At 36.4% G+C, this 18,682-nt stretch overlaps 2 protein-coding genes across 3 annotated transcripts; one reads left to right on the top strand and one right to left on the bottom strand.

Annotated features, from left to right (window-relative positions):
* Window positions 1–2,328: 2,328 nt before the first annotated feature.
* Window positions 2,329–10,028, bottom strand: sri (sorcin). Its single transcript, XM_026284691.1, has 8 exons — window positions 9,703–10,028; window positions 4,735–4,803; window positions 4,456–4,525; window positions 4,311–4,354; window positions 4,016–4,163; window positions 3,202–3,315; window positions 2,918–2,976; window positions 2,329–2,613 (listed from the first exon to the last, which is right to left on the bottom strand). Exons 1-8 carry the CDS (start codon window positions 9,739–9,741, stop codon window positions 2,587–2,589), a joined length of 570 nt encoding a protein of 189 aa, XP_026140476.1. The 5' UTR covers window positions 9,742–10,028; the 3' UTR covers window positions 2,329–2,586.
* An 897-nt stretch (window positions 10,029–10,925) lies between these two features.
* On the top strand, window positions 10,926–18,442 carry LOC113116497 (cytosolic 5'-nucleotidase 3). Of its 2 annotated transcripts, none has more exons than XM_026284690.1 (9): window positions 10,926–11,211; window positions 15,897–15,995; window positions 16,223–16,292; window positions 16,627–16,673; window positions 16,751–16,836; window positions 16,920–17,009; window positions 17,182–17,344; window positions 17,439–17,639; window positions 17,722–18,442. In XM_026284690.1, exons 1-9 carry the CDS (start codon window positions 11,074–11,076, stop codon window positions 17,821–17,823), a joined length of 996 nt encoding a protein of 331 aa, XP_026140475.1. In that variant the 5' UTR covers window positions 10,926–11,073; the 3' UTR covers window positions 17,824–18,442. The 2 variants fall into 2 exon arrangements, with proteins under 2 accessions (XP_026140475.1, XP_026140474.1); XM_026284689.1 differs by lacking the exon at window positions 10,926–11,211 and adding an exon at window positions 14,867–14,994.
* Window positions 18,443–18,682: the final 240 nt, after the last annotated feature.

Here is an 18,682-nt window from a genome sequence, read left to right as displayed (position 1 = left end):
TTTCAAATCCCCCAACAGCAAACCATTCCAAAGTGGAAAAATGCCACTGGAAGTGTCAGAAAGGACATCAAGAATGCCAGGGCAAAAGTATGTATTTTCTTCATTGTGTGTAGTCTCTGAATCCTCTTTTTCAAGCTCTTCCTCTACTTCCTTCGAGACCTTCTTGAATTCGTGAAGGGAGATCTCCAAACACAATTGTTTTGGGTATTGGTTATGTCATCATCATCTTCTTCTGCCTGAGCTAAGGGGCAGTCTGATCATTTGTCTGTCTCTTCTGTGTCAGGAATATTGCATTGTTTTATTAAGTCCTGCATGGCCATTAGATTAATCATGACAATGTTGGTGTTGTGTTTGGTTGATAAACTCAATTATTAAAATGTGTGTTTTTATCTAGGCTATATCTTTATCTATCAAATTAAAAAAACACGCACACAACTGGATTAAATAATGCTATGAGATTGTTTTAAACATATATATTTGAGTTTTTCATTCAAATAATTTGTTCAAACAGCTGATTCATCAGATGTTAGCATGGGCTAATGCAGGGGTTCACAAACTTCTCCATGAAGTACCCCCAGAACTGCATATTTTGTATGTCTCCCTATATCTGACACAGCCACTTCAGGTCTTGCAGTCTCCACTAATGAGCTGATGAGTTGAATCAGGTGTGATAGGGAGACATACCAAATGTACAGGGCAGGGGTACTCCAGGACAGGTTTGGGAACCACTGCACTAATGAAACTTTAACTCAACCGATTCGTTCAAAACACGGAATCAATCAGCGATAAATCCTCTGGTTGCAGTGCAATGCGCTGTGATCTGCAGCTGCCTAAAATGTAAGTGACCTAATATTATTGTACATGGTTACTGAACTGTTTATTGAACTAATAAACAGTCATAATAAAAAATGTTGTTTTATGTTACCGGAGTGTATTTTAAATATAAAAAAAAAAAATTATTTAGAATTTTTACCTGCTGCTGCTGTTTCTTTGTGTTGCGCCTCATCAGCGCAACCTTATTCCGTCAATAGATGCATTATATAGGCCTAGCTATATCCACTATTCGCCACTTACTCTAACTGTAGTAAAATCAGAATAACACATGCGTTATGGTGAATGCCTAGTTATTTTTGGTTATTGATGTTTTAATCAGGTTACTTGTCTTGTGTTAATGAAATGTTAATGTCGTGTCCTGAAGTCTGTGCCGGGGCTCAGCCCCAGATTGCCCGGCCCAATTTAAACCCTGGGTAGGCCTACACATATGCTCTTTGTACTGTTGTAAAATACATGAATGTAATGTATCTATACATAAATATATACTACATTAGTCAACATTTAGCGTTTATGTTTATCCAGTGAGCAAAATAATGCATTTGAAGCAACACAGAGTTACAGCGCTCCACATAGAGAAGTTCAAAACATAAATTGAAGAGATATGGATGCGTAGTGTATTAAACATGTGAATAGTATAATAGTATATACAGAATAGTATAAGCACTAGGCTATATCGGATTTGGACTGGTCTGACCAATACCCAAATCTGGTCTACAACTACCCTACCCTAACCCTACCCTTACAGTAATGCAGATACATTAAATATTGTTGTTAAACATTTAGTTTAGAGTTTTCTAAAAGTGCACTCAGTATAAGAAATGCACATAACCAATTGTAATATGCTACACAGAAAAAAAAGAAAAAAAAAATATCTCAGAGCAAAACTCACACATTCATATCTGTGCACATTTAGTCTGTGTAAAGAACACAAGATGTAACTACTGGAAGATAAGTGTTCTGTTATCATTTATTAAGTCTAACAGGGAATGTCTTAAATGGTGTGTTATTTAAAACGAATTCATTGAGTGTAAATGAAAATATGCACAAACAGGTCTCACTAACATTTCAAACAGCCATTGCACAGAGTCAAAAAGTAGAGCAGACACAAGTGTCAAGAATTCTTTGGTGATATATAATAAAACCTTTTACTTCCAGTTACTTCCAGCACTTACACGTGGATCTTAAGTTTAACACGCCTCACATTGACAAAGTATTCATTACTGACCATGTCAAATTAAGACAAATTAATTGGATATATATATATATATATATATATATATATATATATATATATATATATATATATATATATATATATATATATATATATATGCTGACAAGACTCCAGAGGTGAGATGCTGGTTATGATGCTTTACTATAATATACTACCACTCTGTGACTGTAAGGCATTATTATAAAAATAAAAAAAATCAAGTATTTCTGTATAGCTGGTTTGATAAAACAACTAGATATAGAATATATGTTACATTTTGAGTGGTTAGTCTATAAATTTTATTGGTATGGAGGCATTGCGTACTTAGTCTTATGAATAATGCAATAGTGTTGAAATATGCGCTATATTAAACAATATTGTTTAAATGTATGTTTTATATTGCATAAGTACTACAACATTGTCAAAGTATGACAGAAAGGCATTTCCATGTAAGTCAATTTTTATAAAAGTTATAAAAATGAAAACTAAAGTATACATTTTTCTATTTGTGGATCTTTGCATGAACCCAGAGGCTTCTCTCAGATGCTCATGGTGCACTGGATGAACTGTGAAAAGAGAAGCAAAAAAGAAATTAATCTACACCAGTAAGACCTAATTTTACACAACTACATTACTCAATGGCAGATAATCAAAAGTAATAAATTTTTTATAAGGTTTAAAATAATTGTCCAATGATTCAGATGATTATTTAACTATTTAGTTTTTTTTTTTTTACTATCGCATGTTGATTTACAGATTTCATTGTACTGAAATTATTTTGAAAAAATAAAATAATAAAATTGCATTATCTTGCCCTAAGTAACAGATTTTCTTCATTATATTATGTTCTGTAATGTTTTGAGGACTTACATCATCATATTGAAATGTCGCCATTCCCTGTTGAGCCTGGTCCCTCTTTCTGAACAGATCTGATCATGAGACAGTTTGTAGTAATCAATTACTTCCTTCTAAAGAATTTTTTTTTCTTTTTATGAAAATATTCAGAGTAAATACTTCCATTCACTCTGTTAAACACAAAACTCACACAGTATGTGGAAAAGGCATAATTCAACCTAATAGTTCACTAAATAGAAAGCTCCATTTACAATCAGAGTTTAAGGAGACAAGAAATCATTACGATTTTTCATACTTACCAGTCAAGCTCCTCAGTTTGACACAGCAAGCAACATAATCATCAAATGAGATCTTCCCATTAGAGCTGTAACGCTTAATTATGCAGTTCATGGCCTGGGGACTCAGCCTGTACCCTGCGAACATGACACACCATGACCTTCAAAAACATTCACTTTCCATTTAAAACCGCTTGTCACCAATTAGCCAGATGGAAATCAAATTGCATCCATTCAGTTTTTTCTTTTTTGTTGTCGAAAGCACATATAAAAATCCCTACAGATATTCCATTCTGTCTTTTTATTCATTTATCCACATCCCTGCTAAAGGAAGAACTCTGAACTAGCAGATGAATAAAAAATTGGGCTGATGTATTCAGACATCCTAACCTTAACACACATTAACTAAAGTCTTTAGGAAAATACCGTTACCATAGATTTTCTATATGTTTATTTAGAGCATGACTTTGACTGCATTGTCGCTGCTTTTCAAATGCTTTCTGTTCATCTCAAATAATATGGATTGAAGTCAAATTATTGGTAACACTTTACTCTAGGGACAAATTCTCACTATTACTAGTTGCTTGTTAGCATGCAAATTATTAGCATATTGGCTGTTTGGAGCACATATTAATGTCTTATTCCACATGACCATATTTTAGTTCCCTTAATCCTGCCCAATACCTAAATTTAACAACTACCTTACTAACTATTAATATGCAGCAATGGGAGTTTATTTCTGCAAAAGTAGCAGTTAATAGTTAGTTAATGGTGTAAATTGGTCCCCAAATACACATCTCATAAGAAATTGCATATAACATCTCATAAGAAGTTTTACCCATAGAGGAAACAGCTTGGCTCATTTCCTGTGGGTCAACTGTGCCACTCCTGTCCCTGTCGATGCTCATGAAGTGCTGCTTCCAGCCACTGAGCACTGCCCACAGCTCCTTAAACTCATTGAAACCCATTGAGCAAGACATATCTCTCTGATGAAAGGCTAAGTTAGGGAAAAACAGTTCAAGAACCAGGGTTGGCATAGTAGTAAAGTTGAATAGATTCAGTGTTGAAAATCATAATAGGCCTGAAATGATTCGGTGTGTCTGAAATGTGTTCAGTGTGAGTGAGAAGGATACATCAAGCATGCTGATCATCAGTCTACATGTCTCAATGTTGAAAGCTGCAAGACAAAGAATGATTGTTACAAACCTGCAAAGTTATAAATCTGCAAATACGTTCAGCTTACAATTATCTCTAGTAAATTAAGACAATCAATCTTACGTCTGTAGCCACCAGAGAAGTTGGCCTGAGTCAAACAAGCCTGAAGTTCCTCTGCAGATACCTGGCCATCCTAGACAAAACAAATACCTATATTTATCAATAACTCTATTATATTCATATTAGAAACAAATGCATTCATTCAGCAGAATGAAACAAGAAGTAGCATGTAATTAATTTAAACTTTGTATGAGAAAGACTGATGTATATAGGCTAATCTATGGACACTCAGCAGAACTTCTATGCAATAACATTTGAAGAACAAATGAAACACCCTCTTACTTGACCAGCGATGGCAGCGAAGTATCCATACAGAGGGTCCTGCTGCTGTCCAGGGAATCCACCTGGATACTACAGAAGAAGAGGGAAGGAGATGATTTAAGTGCCATTATAAATGTTGGGAATAAGGAGAGGCACATTTCTTAATTTTAAATGCATATTTCTGCTAAAAATTTAAATTTGTATACCATTTGTATTATGTATACACACACACACACACACACACACACAAACTGCAAAACTGGTACAGTAAAAACCTGTTAATTGTTTGACTAAGTTACCTTACCTCAGTGAAAATCTGTAAATGGTTTAACATCAAATTATATATAGTTTTACTGTAAAATGCTGTCAAATACTTGGTTTTTAGCAAGTTACAGCAATTTATTTAGCAGTATTATTGATTTACTGTATAATTGTATTACAAAAAGTTAAACAGTAAAAGGTCATTCCCAGAAATCTCTATATGTAAAGAATTACATATGATTTTTATATATGGTATTCATTTTTTATGAGTTTACTGTTGGGTGTTCTGTGTTACATTTTCTGTAATAAATATTTATTGCAATGGTGTAATGTCATGTGTGTTACCCTGATGGCATTTTGTCTTTGTGTGTTTGATCCTCTGCACTGTGCATCCTATATATTTGAGACTCTGCTGTTGCGTATGGTCACTTAAGATTAAATGAGCTGGTTGACTCTTTTACAAACTGCATTTTAACATTATATCACTTTTTAAATATTAATATGCCATTCTGTAATACTTGAATCACTGTTCACTGTCACCACATTTATATAGGGAATTTTTATTTAACTTTTTTTTTCTTCTCATGGTAGTGTTTAAATAACCCTGAACATGGCAGAAACCCAATGAACCTAAAGTATAGAAAATATGGAAGTCAAGTACCAGCAACGGTTTGGTTACCAACATTTTTTTAAATATCTTCTTTTGTGTTGAAAGATGAAAGAAACATTTGGAACATCTCGAGGGTGAGTAAATGACAAATTTTTCATGATTGGGTGAACAATCCCTTTAAGACTGAAGACAAGCTCTGAGTTTGCATCATGCAAATAATAATGTAAAATAAACAGTACATCACAATAGACTTAGTATTTGTCTACGTCTGTGTGTGTATATATATATATATATATATATATATATATATAGTTAAAAATGACACTATGACATTTTCTTGATTAGACTAGAAAACTCTGTTGGCATTAATGGAAGTGCATTAGCATGGTTCAAATTGAACTTATCTGACTGCCATCAATTCATTGCAGTGAATGAAGAGGTATCATATCGAGAACAAGTACAGTATGGAGTACCTCAAGGCTCAGTACTAGGGCCATTACTTTTCACGGTTTACATGTTACCCTTGGGAGATATCATCAGGAAACATGGTGTTAGCTTTTATTGTTATGCCGGTGATACTCAGCTCTAGATTTCTTTAAGGTCCAGAGAAACATACAGATTAGAAAAATTTATGGAATGCAGTTGATATAAAAACCTGGATGATGAGTAATTTCTTACTGCTAAATTCTGAAAAAACAGAGGTGTTAATTATAGGGCCAAAAAACTCTGCATCTCATAACCTAGAATGCTGTGTACGACTTAATGGCTGCTCTTTCAATTCTTTGTCATCAGTTAGGAACCTAGGTATGCTCTTTGATAGCAATCTTTCCTTAGACAGCCACATTTCCAGCATTTTCCATCTCAAAAACATATCTAAATTACAACATATGCTCTCAATGTCAAATGCAGAGATGTTAATTATTGCGTTCATGACCTCCAGGTTAGATTATTGTAATGTTTTGTTGAGTGGTTGTTCTGCACGCTTGGTAAACAAACTACAGCTAGTCCAAAATGCAGCAGCAAGAATTCTTACTAGAACCAGGAAGTATGAACATATTAACCCGGTTCTGTCAACACTGCATTGGCTCCCTATGTGATTTTGCCAAGTTAGACATGTTCCTGGATCAACATCTTTTGATGATCCTGGATCAACATTAGGAATTGTGGGTGGGAGGAGTGCATGTATAGTTCTCTCTCCACCTTCAATACCACGACTTAGGTGCCCTTGAGCAAGGTCTCTTTAGGTGCCCTTGAGCACTGCTCCCCGGGCGCTGCAGCATAAATGGCTGCCCACTGCTCTGGGTGTGTGTTAACAGAGTGTGTGTGTTATTGACAGGAAGTTGATCCTGGAAAAGGTCACTGTAGCCACCAGATACAGTACGTATCCAAACCAGATGGTGGATCAGCACCTAGAAAGGACCTCTACATCCCTGAAAGACAGCGGAGACCAGGACAACTAGAGTCCCAGATACAGATCCCCTGTAAAGACCTTGTCTCAGACGGCCACCAGGACAAGACCACAGGAAACAGATGATTCTTCTGAACCTTGGAATTTAACTGCTGGTTTCGTCTGGCCAGAGGAGAACTGCATTTAAGAGAGAACTCCAGGAAATGGACTGAGTGCCTCAGATAAGATAAACATATAAAATTTCCAATGCTGTGGGTCAGAACTTGTATGGAAAAAAAAACACAGACACACCCAGTGTCAATATGACACACCCAGTTCTGGTCAAGGGTCATTGTAATAATCTGCTGAATAAAACCAGGTGTGTTTTGGAAACCAGAGGTAGGCAAAACAGCAACAAATATATGACATATTAATTTAACCTCTTGAGACCCCACAAAACATTTGAGGGGAAAAAATTATAGTATTTGTTTCTTGTCATTACATTGTTTAGAGAATATCAAAAAAGAAAGATATTTCATTCATATGTTACGTCCTTGGTAGAGCATATAAAAACAATTCTCAACTATGTTATAACAGAATGATTTGATATACCATTTTTCTTTATGCAAATTGTGTGTAAGATGGCCATAATTCTCATTATGTATGATGTATCTACAGAGATGTATAGTAACGAAGTAGAACTACTTCACTACTGTACTTAAGTACTAAAAGGCGGTATCTGTACTTTACTAGAGTATTATTTTTTTCTCCTACTTCCACTTTTACTTCAGTACATATTTTCGCTGAGTTTAATACTTTTACTCCGATATTTTTTTATGTGCTGCATCGTTACTCGTTACAATTATAAAAATGTTACGAATCATTCCATTACAAACCACTGCCAGAACTGTAGATGGCAGGTTTGATGAAGCTGGCACATCATTGAGCGAATCAAGCGACACTGCGCGTGCTGACTGAACTGCTGTGAAGAGAAAGATGAACACCGAGCCGAGCCAGATAATGACTCGTTCACAAGTCAAGAACCGGTTGCATCGGTTCTCGGATGACCAGTAACGTTAGTTCTTTCTGACAGTTCGATTTAATAAACCAGTTGAAGAAAACAGTTCACCGATTCTTTTGCGCTCTACGCAATGGCGTCATTGGCGTTGACTGCACCTGGGCTCATAAAATTAACACAGAATCACACATGCGCAGTATCATCAGCTCCTCGTTTCACCAATCGGACCCGTCTGACAGAAACGGTTCTTGACTCGTGAACGAGTCATTATCTGGCTCGGCTCGGTGTTCATCTTCAGTTCTTTCTTCACAGCAGTTCAGTCAGTGTACTGTTTGAGTCAATGAATTACTCCGGGATATTGGATATTTATTTAGTTTTAACTCAGTGGGAGTGTCAGACACATTAAACAAGTTAACAGCTTAATTCATCTGTGGATTGCGTATTGGAGATGCGAACCGTTTAAAACGATTCAGTTCGATTTGGTGAACTGTTTCAAAAAGATCCGGTTACATCGAATGATTCGTTCGCGAACCGGATATCACAAACTGCTTTGTTTTTAACTGTCTTACAACAGACATGGAAGAGAAGACCATGCTGAATAAAGTCTAGTTTTTGCTATTTTTGGACCAAAATCTATTTTCGATGCTTCAAAAAATTCTAAATGACCCTCTGATGTCTTACGGGTTTGAAACAACATGAGGGTAAGTTATTAATGACATAATTTTGCATATTGGGCTAACTAACTCTAGTAACCTTTTTTGTTTACAAGAAGTTACAGTCAAATGAATTGTGATTGTCCTTTAGGTTAATCATTTGAAATAGTAAAAACAATATGTTCAAACTTTTGACTACTTTCTTTAATAGCTACATAACACAATACTTCTACTTTTACTTTCAGTACTTGAGTAGTAAATTTTAAAATAGACTACTTGCAATACTTAAGTACAAAAAATGTTGAATACTTTAGTACTTCTACTTAAGTGTGGTGCTTAAAGAGCACTTCAACTTCTACTCAAGTCACTTTTTTGATAGAGCACTTGTACTTTTACTCAAGTATGGGTCTCTAGTACTTTATACATCTCTGTGTATCTATAAACTAAATCTAATTTGCATGTCAATGTGTTTTTGGGGTAACATGCAATGAAAAAAGAAGTGTAATAAAGGGAGTAATAATTTACAGGATTTTCAAAATATTATCTAATATCTCATAGGAATATTGTAATAGTTTATTTCCCTATTCATTTGTTGTGTCTCCCAAATTGCGTAATAAACATGCTTTTAGTCCTGGTGTGCTCATATGAGGACATGCCTTAAATCAACTTCCTGTCATATTTCGATTTGAAACCCCATAACATTGTATTGAGATGTTGATATATGACAAACAAATTTGTCAGATTTAAATGATAATTAAAAAAATATATATTATATTTTTCCCATAAGAGTGTCACTAAATTAATATGAAACATTTCTGAAGACCAAGGAGAGGGAGTGGTTCATGGTAAACATCCAAACATTAATTAAGTTATCTCTGAAAAGCCCTGCATGTGCTCTGTACAGGACATCCAGACTTGAAACTATTGAACAAGCTCATGGCGAGGCTATGCTTGACTAAGCGCAAGATTGTTTAACATCAGGCTTTACCAATCGTACTGTTAAAATGTTAATGTACAGCGACTGAATTCATATAATACACAGAAAACTGAACATTCTTACCCCGCCCGCAGCCGGTGCACCGTATCCCTGGAAATTCATTGTAAAAGAGCGATTTTTTTCTCGGAGGTGGCCCAAACCCGGATAAACTGACGCTTAAATTGTGTGTTTGTAATCTCCTCCCTCTTCCGGGATGGTAGTGGCACACAAACGAAGGTTTGAAAACGACCTTCGAAGCTTTGTTTGTTTTCCTACGAAATCGTAAGATGATCTGGCTTGCACTGTGGTCTTAGATCAACGAACTAAATAATAAATCCATTGTTTTGTCCTTACTCAACTGTGAAATAGATTGTAAAGCCTAGAAGCGAATGAAAATATTGCTTTTGGAAAATAGTTGATTGTTCAGAGTATACCGCGACACCTGCTGTAAAATGAGTGTATTACACCTGCGACAAAATACAGATATCTGAGATATAAACACATCTGGGTAATTTTAAAGTGTCCTTGTTACGCATGTTACATGTACTTTTACTATTATATTATCAATTTATTATGCATTACATGCCAATAACCCTAAATCAAAACCTAATCTTAACCCTAACCGTAAATAAAAGTAGTTAATGAATATTAATCAGTAGCCTACTTAAATATTTAATTACACTGTAACACGGGAACCTTAAAATAAAGTGTAACGCGAATCTCTGTAAAATGTGTAATACTCACTGATCAGTGGTAATACTTCATATTTAGCTGATTATATTATCTTTATTAAATAGGCGTTGAAAATGATATAGCCTACTTATGTAATTAAATAAATTATGACTTATTTATTAGAGTTTAAACGTAAAATAGAAAAGCTTTTAGTTTAGATTAAGGAACACTATTCACTATTAACTGGACGAACTGTTTGTAGGCCGAATGTTTTTTTTTTTTTTTTTGGATAACATTTTATTACATGAATATTAATCCAAAAAACAATTTTGTTCTGCTTGTAGATTTACAACAGCTCCATGTCCCAGAATTAGGAGGCTAAACTAATATTATTTTCATTTAATCGTTTCATATCGAATGGGGTGAGTTTAGTATATCAGGTACTAATATTTCTAGGATAATAAGCATGCAGTAAAAGATTTCCAGAGAAACAGAAAAAAAGAAAGAGCTCCCTCTGCAGGCAATGGTGTCCTTCGAGCGCATTGCATTGTGGTATATAGACTGCTATGAAGTCTTCCATGGTTGCATACTTCACACAAGTGTAGTGCATCATCCGGGAACTCTATCTATGCAGACAGTTCTTACAGTGGACATGATACATACTACATAGCGCAGACATATATAAGATAGGGCGTAGGGTGGTTATGTACCGTTCAGACACACCCCGTTAACGTAGTCTCAGCGCGACAAGGTTTGTTTTTGGTTTTTAACCGGAGAGCGGACATGGACAGAAACGCTGTGGTTAAAGTGGGCGCGATGGCGAGCGTTACTGTGTGCGCTCTGTTCGGCGGAGTCGTGTTCGCGCAGTACATCTTCACCAAGAAACAGAGAGCGGGAAAGAAAACCAAGATAATAGAGATGGTGAGCGCACACATTTCCTATATCTGTAATGGCTTTCACACCCCGTCCACTCCGCGAGCGTATAGCGCATACAATATGAACGTTCCTGACGGTCAAGCTCCAGAAGTTGACAGCTGTCTTCGATTAATAAAACGAAAGTGCTCGCGCTGAATAAGGCCCCGGCGCGCGACATTACTGTTACGTCACTGTCAACGTGTAGGCCTATGGGATGTAACGTTAGAGGTCATTCAGTGCTCTCGAGCCCTTTTATTCAGAATAAGCACAATATCATGTTCAGACAGTAAATACAATATCATCTTCACGTATTGTATAATGCCACTTTCAGTCATCTCAAGTGTTCTCTATATCTAAAATATTTGTATTGGCATTTAAGACATTTTTTTTATTATTATTATTACTTGGCTGTTATCGAATGACATTAGAAAGCAATGTTATTCAGTACAGGTTTAATGCCATTCTTTAAACTATATATATATATATATATATATATATATATATATATATATATATATATATATATATATATATATATACAGGTTCCTTTAGTATGGTAAGCGTACAGTAGTTACTACACTATTTTGTAAATGTATTGCTTTAAATGTATCTTGCTAGAAGGGAGTTGGTTGTCATGGTAACCGTTGGTGCAACAGCGCTCTCCTCTCAGTCATGTTTTCAGCGGCTCTGGGACCAGAAATATTGTTTTTCTGAAGAGATAATGAATCAAACCAATCAGACCAGCTATGAGGTAAAATGCAACATTAAACACTTTGAACAAAAAGACGGTGTACCTTAAAGCTGCAGGAGGGAACTTTTGACGCTCTAGCGGTTAATAAACAGAACTGCTTGCGTCTTGCGGAAGAACATCGTAGCCGGAACTACTTCTCTCTGTTTATGTCTATGAAGAATCACAAAGGTACTGGGTTACTCCGCCGCGGTACCCCCGAAGCAATCTAAAATAGTCCGAATATAAACACTTATTATAGGTGCACCCTAGTGATCCAGGACAAGCCAAAAACACGGTTTGGAAAATGGATTCATGGTGTAAATTTTTCTACATTTTGAATACAAACAAAGTTAAGGACCGCAGCTCTGATTGGTTATTTTTTACCAGGAGCGATGGAGTTTCTGCAAATGGCAATAGGAGCACTGGGAGGAGCCAGAGGAGCTTGATTTTTTTTCACATATTATCTGTCTCATATTCTACTGTCAGGACATAATGACAGGTTTAACAAATATGTAAAAAATATTTTTTTACAAAAGTTCCCTACAGCACCTTTAAAGGTGCACTGTGTAATTTTTAAGGTTTCTATGAGGGGATCCCAGAATGCAAAATGATAACATTTAAATAAAATTTATTGATGGATAAACAATTGTTGATTCAAAGAATCAAAGTTTATTGTTTATAGAAAAGTAATTTACTTTTTTACGTAAACATTAGATTAGTTTCAGAACTTAGTGAGGCGTTTTTTTTATTTTATAAAAAAAAAAAAATTTTGGTCATGATTTGCTTTGTTTTGGTTTTCAGATTGGTGGAGATTTATCCGCAGAATCAATCATGCTACTTTATCACTAGGCATTTCACTTTTGAAAGTGATTAAAAAGATAAGTTGTAATAATTCCCCGGGCGCCGCAGCATAAATGGCTGCCCACTGCTCCAGGTGTGTGTTCGAGGTGTGTTTGTTCACTGTGTGTGTGTGTGTGTGTGTGTGTGTGTGTTCACTGTGTGTGTGTGCACTTTGGATGGGTTAAATGCAGAGCTTGAATTCTGAGTGTGGGTCACCATACTTGGCTGTATGTCACGTCACTTCACTTCACTTAAATGGTTTTAATCAAAAGCATATACCATTAACAACCAAGTAGCTCACAGTAGGCCTGTTTTGGACGGTTAACTTATTGTTCAAAATCAATAGCGTTATGGAGAAAATGGAAAACATTTTCTTTCTGAACTCAAATGTTGCACTAAAGAATATAGACCCTGCTCTATAGAATGTCGCAGGGATGATTTTTAGGGCTGGTGAACACGGGACACCCTTTTTGATCAGTGTTGCTTGGGCAGTTTCCCATTGAGAATGGGTAACAGTTTTCTATCTAAATACTTTAGATCGGTCGTGGGCCTTGTGTTTTACCTGGTTTACCATTTAACATTGCTCAAAGTTGCCCTGTGTCATCAGCCTAGGTCAGCATCTCCCTGGTTTTCTCAGCAAAAGAAGTCAATAGGATTTTTCCATTGGTTTTGAGATCATTGTAGAAAGTAAGCTCTAATAGTATTATTTAACCATCAGCCTTTTTCAAGACACGTACAGTCAATGCTTAAAACATTAAACGTGGGGTTTTACAGATGTATTTAATTTATAAGATGTATTTAAAATGTAAAAACTAAATGTATGCATTGAGCAGACGCTTTAATCCAAAGCGATTTACAGAGCATTCAGGCTATCAATTTTTATTGATGTTCCCGGGGAATCGAACCCCCAACCTTGCACTTGATAAAGCAAAGCTCTACCAATTGAGCTACAGGAACACAGAATTTAAATATTTAACCACAGACCATGCTGCAGCCATTAAAAAACAACAACAACAACACTGACTTTGGGACAGTGGAATCAAAATTAAAAAAATGCTCATTCATTTCTGGTTTTAAGACTCATAAACAGTGCTGTGACCATAGATATCTATGATGCTATCTCATTCAACCGCTCAGTGAATGTCAACAAGTCCACCTTGGAACGGTCAGCACTTCTCATCACTGACAAATCAATGAATTTTCATTGAAAACGCAACAGCAGAGTCCAGCCTGTGGTAAGAGCCATAAATATCTATGGTACAGTACTCTGATGAACAGGAATTTTTATAAAAGTGGTAACTAATCTTCTATCTTTATCAGATAAACTACATTCTGTGTAATTTAGCTTTTATAGACTTTCAGATTAATGCAAACAGTGAAAATTGGATGTGTGTAGGACTCCGTATATTAAATCCATGCATTAACAAAAGCGTATGCTTGCGTCCGTGTCATTAATGTTTATCAAGCAACAAAAGACAAAGAGAAAATCACTCACTGTTCTTTGACTTAATCACTGCTGTGTGTTTAATAAGTGCCAAATGATTGATTCAGTTACCTTATTCCAGTTTTGACCTTTGATAGAGTGGGGACACAAGTACAATGCACACAGAGAGCATACATACAGTGAAACAATCAGTGTGTGATGATTAAAGACATTCCCCATCACTGGAATGTGTTGTGTCAGAAACACACTGGGCATGTAACAGCATGACTCTGTTACAGCTGGTACAGAACGTATTCAGTACTCTCAAATACATGAACTATAATCAATCCAGGGGTGCAGACTTTCACTGTGAAGCTTCTTTAAAGTTCTGCTTATAATGTTTGACATTGTGAAATACCTCAATGCAGAGTAGAGCTGTCAAACCCTGACCTCATCGAGCCACACATACAAACACTCAGAGATAACCTTAGTCCTTCGGTCAGCATAATCTAGTTTATGTATATACTGTTTGACTTCCTTTTTTAAGGTTAATGTTCAGTGTTAAAAAACACTCCAAACTGCCCCTGTGCCTTATCTGTCATTACCACATTTTTTGGATATGTTGTTTGTTAGTTTGTGTGTGTACTTAAAATGGCTGTTTGTGTCATGTGGGGGTTTAGATTATGGGGTGTTATCAATTTTGTGGCAACGCCCCCCTATGCCAGGGCTCTATAAATGTGAGTCAGACAAGAAACATTTTCTTCTCTGTTTGACACAACGCTTGAAAGAGGAAAAGGTATGCTTACATGCTATTTATACATATGTATCATGTGGTAAATGTTTATGAGCTCAGCATTATGTGATAAAAGTCTGACTTCACTATGTGCATTTATTTGATGTGTGGATCTTCTTGCATGCTTGTCATGTGGATCAGAACAAACTGAGCTGCAAAACTGGCATGTTTTACTCAAACGTAGCTCATGCAGTGGCCATTGTGGTTGACTATAAGTGTTTGTTGTAGTACTTCGTGAATGGGTTGTTTATCATCTCTCTGGGAGAGTTTGGTCAATTGTAAAAAACTGTACAACCCCTGTAAATATGAGGGATCTGATTACCACAGAGGGTGGGGTAGATCTGACGCACATCCAGTGTACTCAGGGTGTGTTGTCTTGTCCCCTGTATTTTTGGAATAGGGATGAGGAGGGACTCAGCCTTCACACAGACAAATCACATATCAGCAGTGTCAGAATTACAGTTGCAAACCTATGTTAAACCAGTATACAGTCTCTAAGATATATTTATACTCCAGTCATAAGCATGAGCGCATTAATTCTAATACAGAAATTGGTTTTGAAACATTAGATTGTATTACAGAACATTTAAATAATTATTTTAGTCCTAATTCTGTAATAATTTGGTTATTACAAAACTGTAACTCAAAGATGTAAGTTGTTTTAAAGTTTACCTGTGATCTATCACAGTCATTTTCTTCCATCTCAGTGGATTTCTTCCATAAGACTAGAGCTAGGTCTTTTTCTCCTTTACTAGTGAGAGACTTCGGCGTCTGACTCTGCCGTCGTCTGGCTCCTCCCTCTCTGCGGTGACATCAGCACAGCATTTAGGAGAGGGGAGGGGAAATTAAGAATGCCAATAAACCACTTGATCTGATTGGTTCTTTCTGTGTTTGTGTTTCTGCAGATGCCAGAATTTGAGAAGAGCACAGTTCACATCAGAGACCCTGAGAGGGTGGAGCAGGTTATCTGCAGCCTCATTAAAGGTGGAGCGTCCAAACTGCAGGTACAAACATGTCACCTCCCTGTGCTCTATTAGCCCATCTGTCTATCATACAACTGCTGTCACATTACTAGTGTAAAAACACACTTGTAGTGTCAACATGGTCATTAGCAGTCTTTAATAAAGCAGGCATCACTGTTGCTTTATAATGCTGGTATATTAGATTGTGACTAGGTCTAATGACCCATGCTGTCCACCTTGGATCTGCTGACTCTCCTTCTGTTCTTCAGATCATCACAGATTTTGATATGACGTTAAGCAAGTTTGCCGTCAATGGAAAACGTTGCCCAACATGTCATAGTGAGTAAAAAATTTCCCCTTTTATCATCTTTTTATTTTGCAAAACAAAGAGCACTACATTCAAGTCACTGAACAAAATATTCTAAGAGGGCTACTATGCATGTAAAAAAACATGTCTTAAAAGTAAAACAACATAGAAAACTCTTACAAGGGGTTACAAATACTGTTTGATAAAAAGAGAGTATTTTGTTTAAAATTTTTTACAATTTATGGATGTCAAATTTTGCTATTACCTGTTCTTTCTGGACAACATTTTGATGACTGATACATTTTTAAAATCACTCAAATTAATATATCTTTGATATCCTGTGATCTGTACACTTGTCTTTTACAGATATTATTGACAACTGCAAGCTAGTGACAGAAGAATGTAGGAAGAAGGTATAAAACATTTTTTTTTAATAAAACGTGAGTGCATACAGTTGAATGATTTACATGCTAAAATGTTATTTTTGCAGCTGCTTCAACTGAAGGAGACGTATTATCCGATAGAGATAGACCCTCATCTGACCATGGAGGAGAAATATCCATTTATGGTGGAGTGGTGAGTGACCACACAAGCAAACACACACACATGAAATGATCTTTCACACTGCTTTATTATAAATGTGGTCTTTTTTTCCTCAGGTATTTTAAGTCTCACACGTATTTGGTAGAACAGAGATTGCAGAAGGACAAACTTCCAGAGGTGGTGAGAGAGTCGGATGTCTGTCTAAGGTACAAACATTTCCACTCGCATCAAGAGGTTTTCATAACTTTCACTCTGAATACCAATTCAACTTGTATTCGAATCGCAGCAGCTATCCTTTTACTACACCGAAAGCACAATTCATCCCTCAAAGATGTTGCCGGATCTGATCTTTAGCATGTGTTTGGTCACATATGACAGGGAAGGGTACGAGCAGTTCTTCGACCGGCTGCACCAGCACAACGTTCCTATGTTCATTTTTTCCGCCGGTCTGGGAGACGTGCTGGAGGAAATTATCAGACAAGCTGGCGTCTACCACACCAACGTCAAAGTTGTGTCCAACTTCATGGACTTTGATGATAATGTGAGTCTCAAAGCTTTTCTAAATATCACCGGTTTCTGTTACTCTCAAACACTGAGCGCAGTGATGATCCGGATCTTCTGTTTTTGTCTTGCAGGGGGTTCTGAAAGGCTTTAAAGGAGAGCTGATCCATGTTTACAACAAGCACGACGGTGCCCTGAGGAACACCGAGTATTTCAAACAACTGAAGGACAATGGCAACATCATTCTGCTCGGAGACTCTCTCGGTGATCTCACCATGGCAGACGGTGTGCCCAACGTAGAGAACATCCTCAAAATCGGCTTTCTTAATGATAAGGTACCTGATTTCTTTTCTCATTGCTCCAAATGGGAATGTTGTTAAGTTGATTTCACTGATCAGGTTTCGTTGTATTTGACAGGTTGAGGAACGGTTAGAAAAGTACATGGACTGTTATGATATAGTTCTGGTGAAGGATGAAACACTTGAAGTGCCTAATTCCATCCTGCAGAAGATCTTATAATAGACACCACACAGCCACCAGCCCACAGGAAAGACTCAAATTCGAGGATGTTCAGAGTCACCTGGATAGCTCCAGCACTGAAGCCAGCCTCGCATGCTCACAAGCCATACATCCTTCTTCCTTTGACTTTTTTTTTAAGTTGTGTTCTCTTATCATAATGAACTACTTTAATAAACGCATACACCTGGGATCTCGGTGTAAATGAATATCAAAGAAAAATACATCATTTGCATATTGCTAAGATTATTGTTTGTAGTATTTTTGATATGGAAATGTGTGTATTCGGTGTTTGCAATAAAAGTTGGGACTGTGAAGAGTACAAAGCCCAACGGACATGTCACATTCATCATCATTCTTAAAATGATGTGCACTTTTAAAGTCTGAAGAACTGTCCGAGTTCTCACGGGAATGTGTATTTGAGGCGAGTTTTGTTTAGGCTGCATGCACAGATCAACATTAAGGCAATACTGTAAATTGCTCCAAAAGCCGTGATGTTTCATGAGTTGTGTGTTTTGTCCTGTGAGATTGTCTTAGCATAAATAAACCACCTTTCGAGGTTAACATTTACACAACCTCCCGATTACCTGTGAGGTAGGCAATAAAGTTTGTTTCTCTGGAGTGTTTGATTCTGTGAAATTATGTGTAAATGAATACGAAGGATTTGGCAACAAGTGCAGGTGACTATTTTACTTTTACGATTTTACTAAGAGAAATCTCAACCTGTTTGGCGGGAAGGCTAGACACATGGTCTATATAAAGTAAAAAAATAAAATAACAAATATTTCTGTTGTGCTTTTAACGATGGTTTGCTTGAATTTCTTAACCATTAGCAGAATAAGCTCTTCACATCTTAGATGAT

The sequence above is a fragment of the Carassius auratus genome, chromosome 16, assembly GCF_003368295.1.
Source record: "Carassius auratus strain Wakin chromosome 16, ASM336829v1, whole genome shotgun sequence".
NCBI lineage: Eukaryota > Metazoa > Chordata > Actinopteri > Cypriniformes > Cyprinidae > Carassius > Carassius auratus.
Note: the sequence above shows the minus strand (reverse complement) of the source record. Positions and strands in the feature narration are given on the sequence as shown.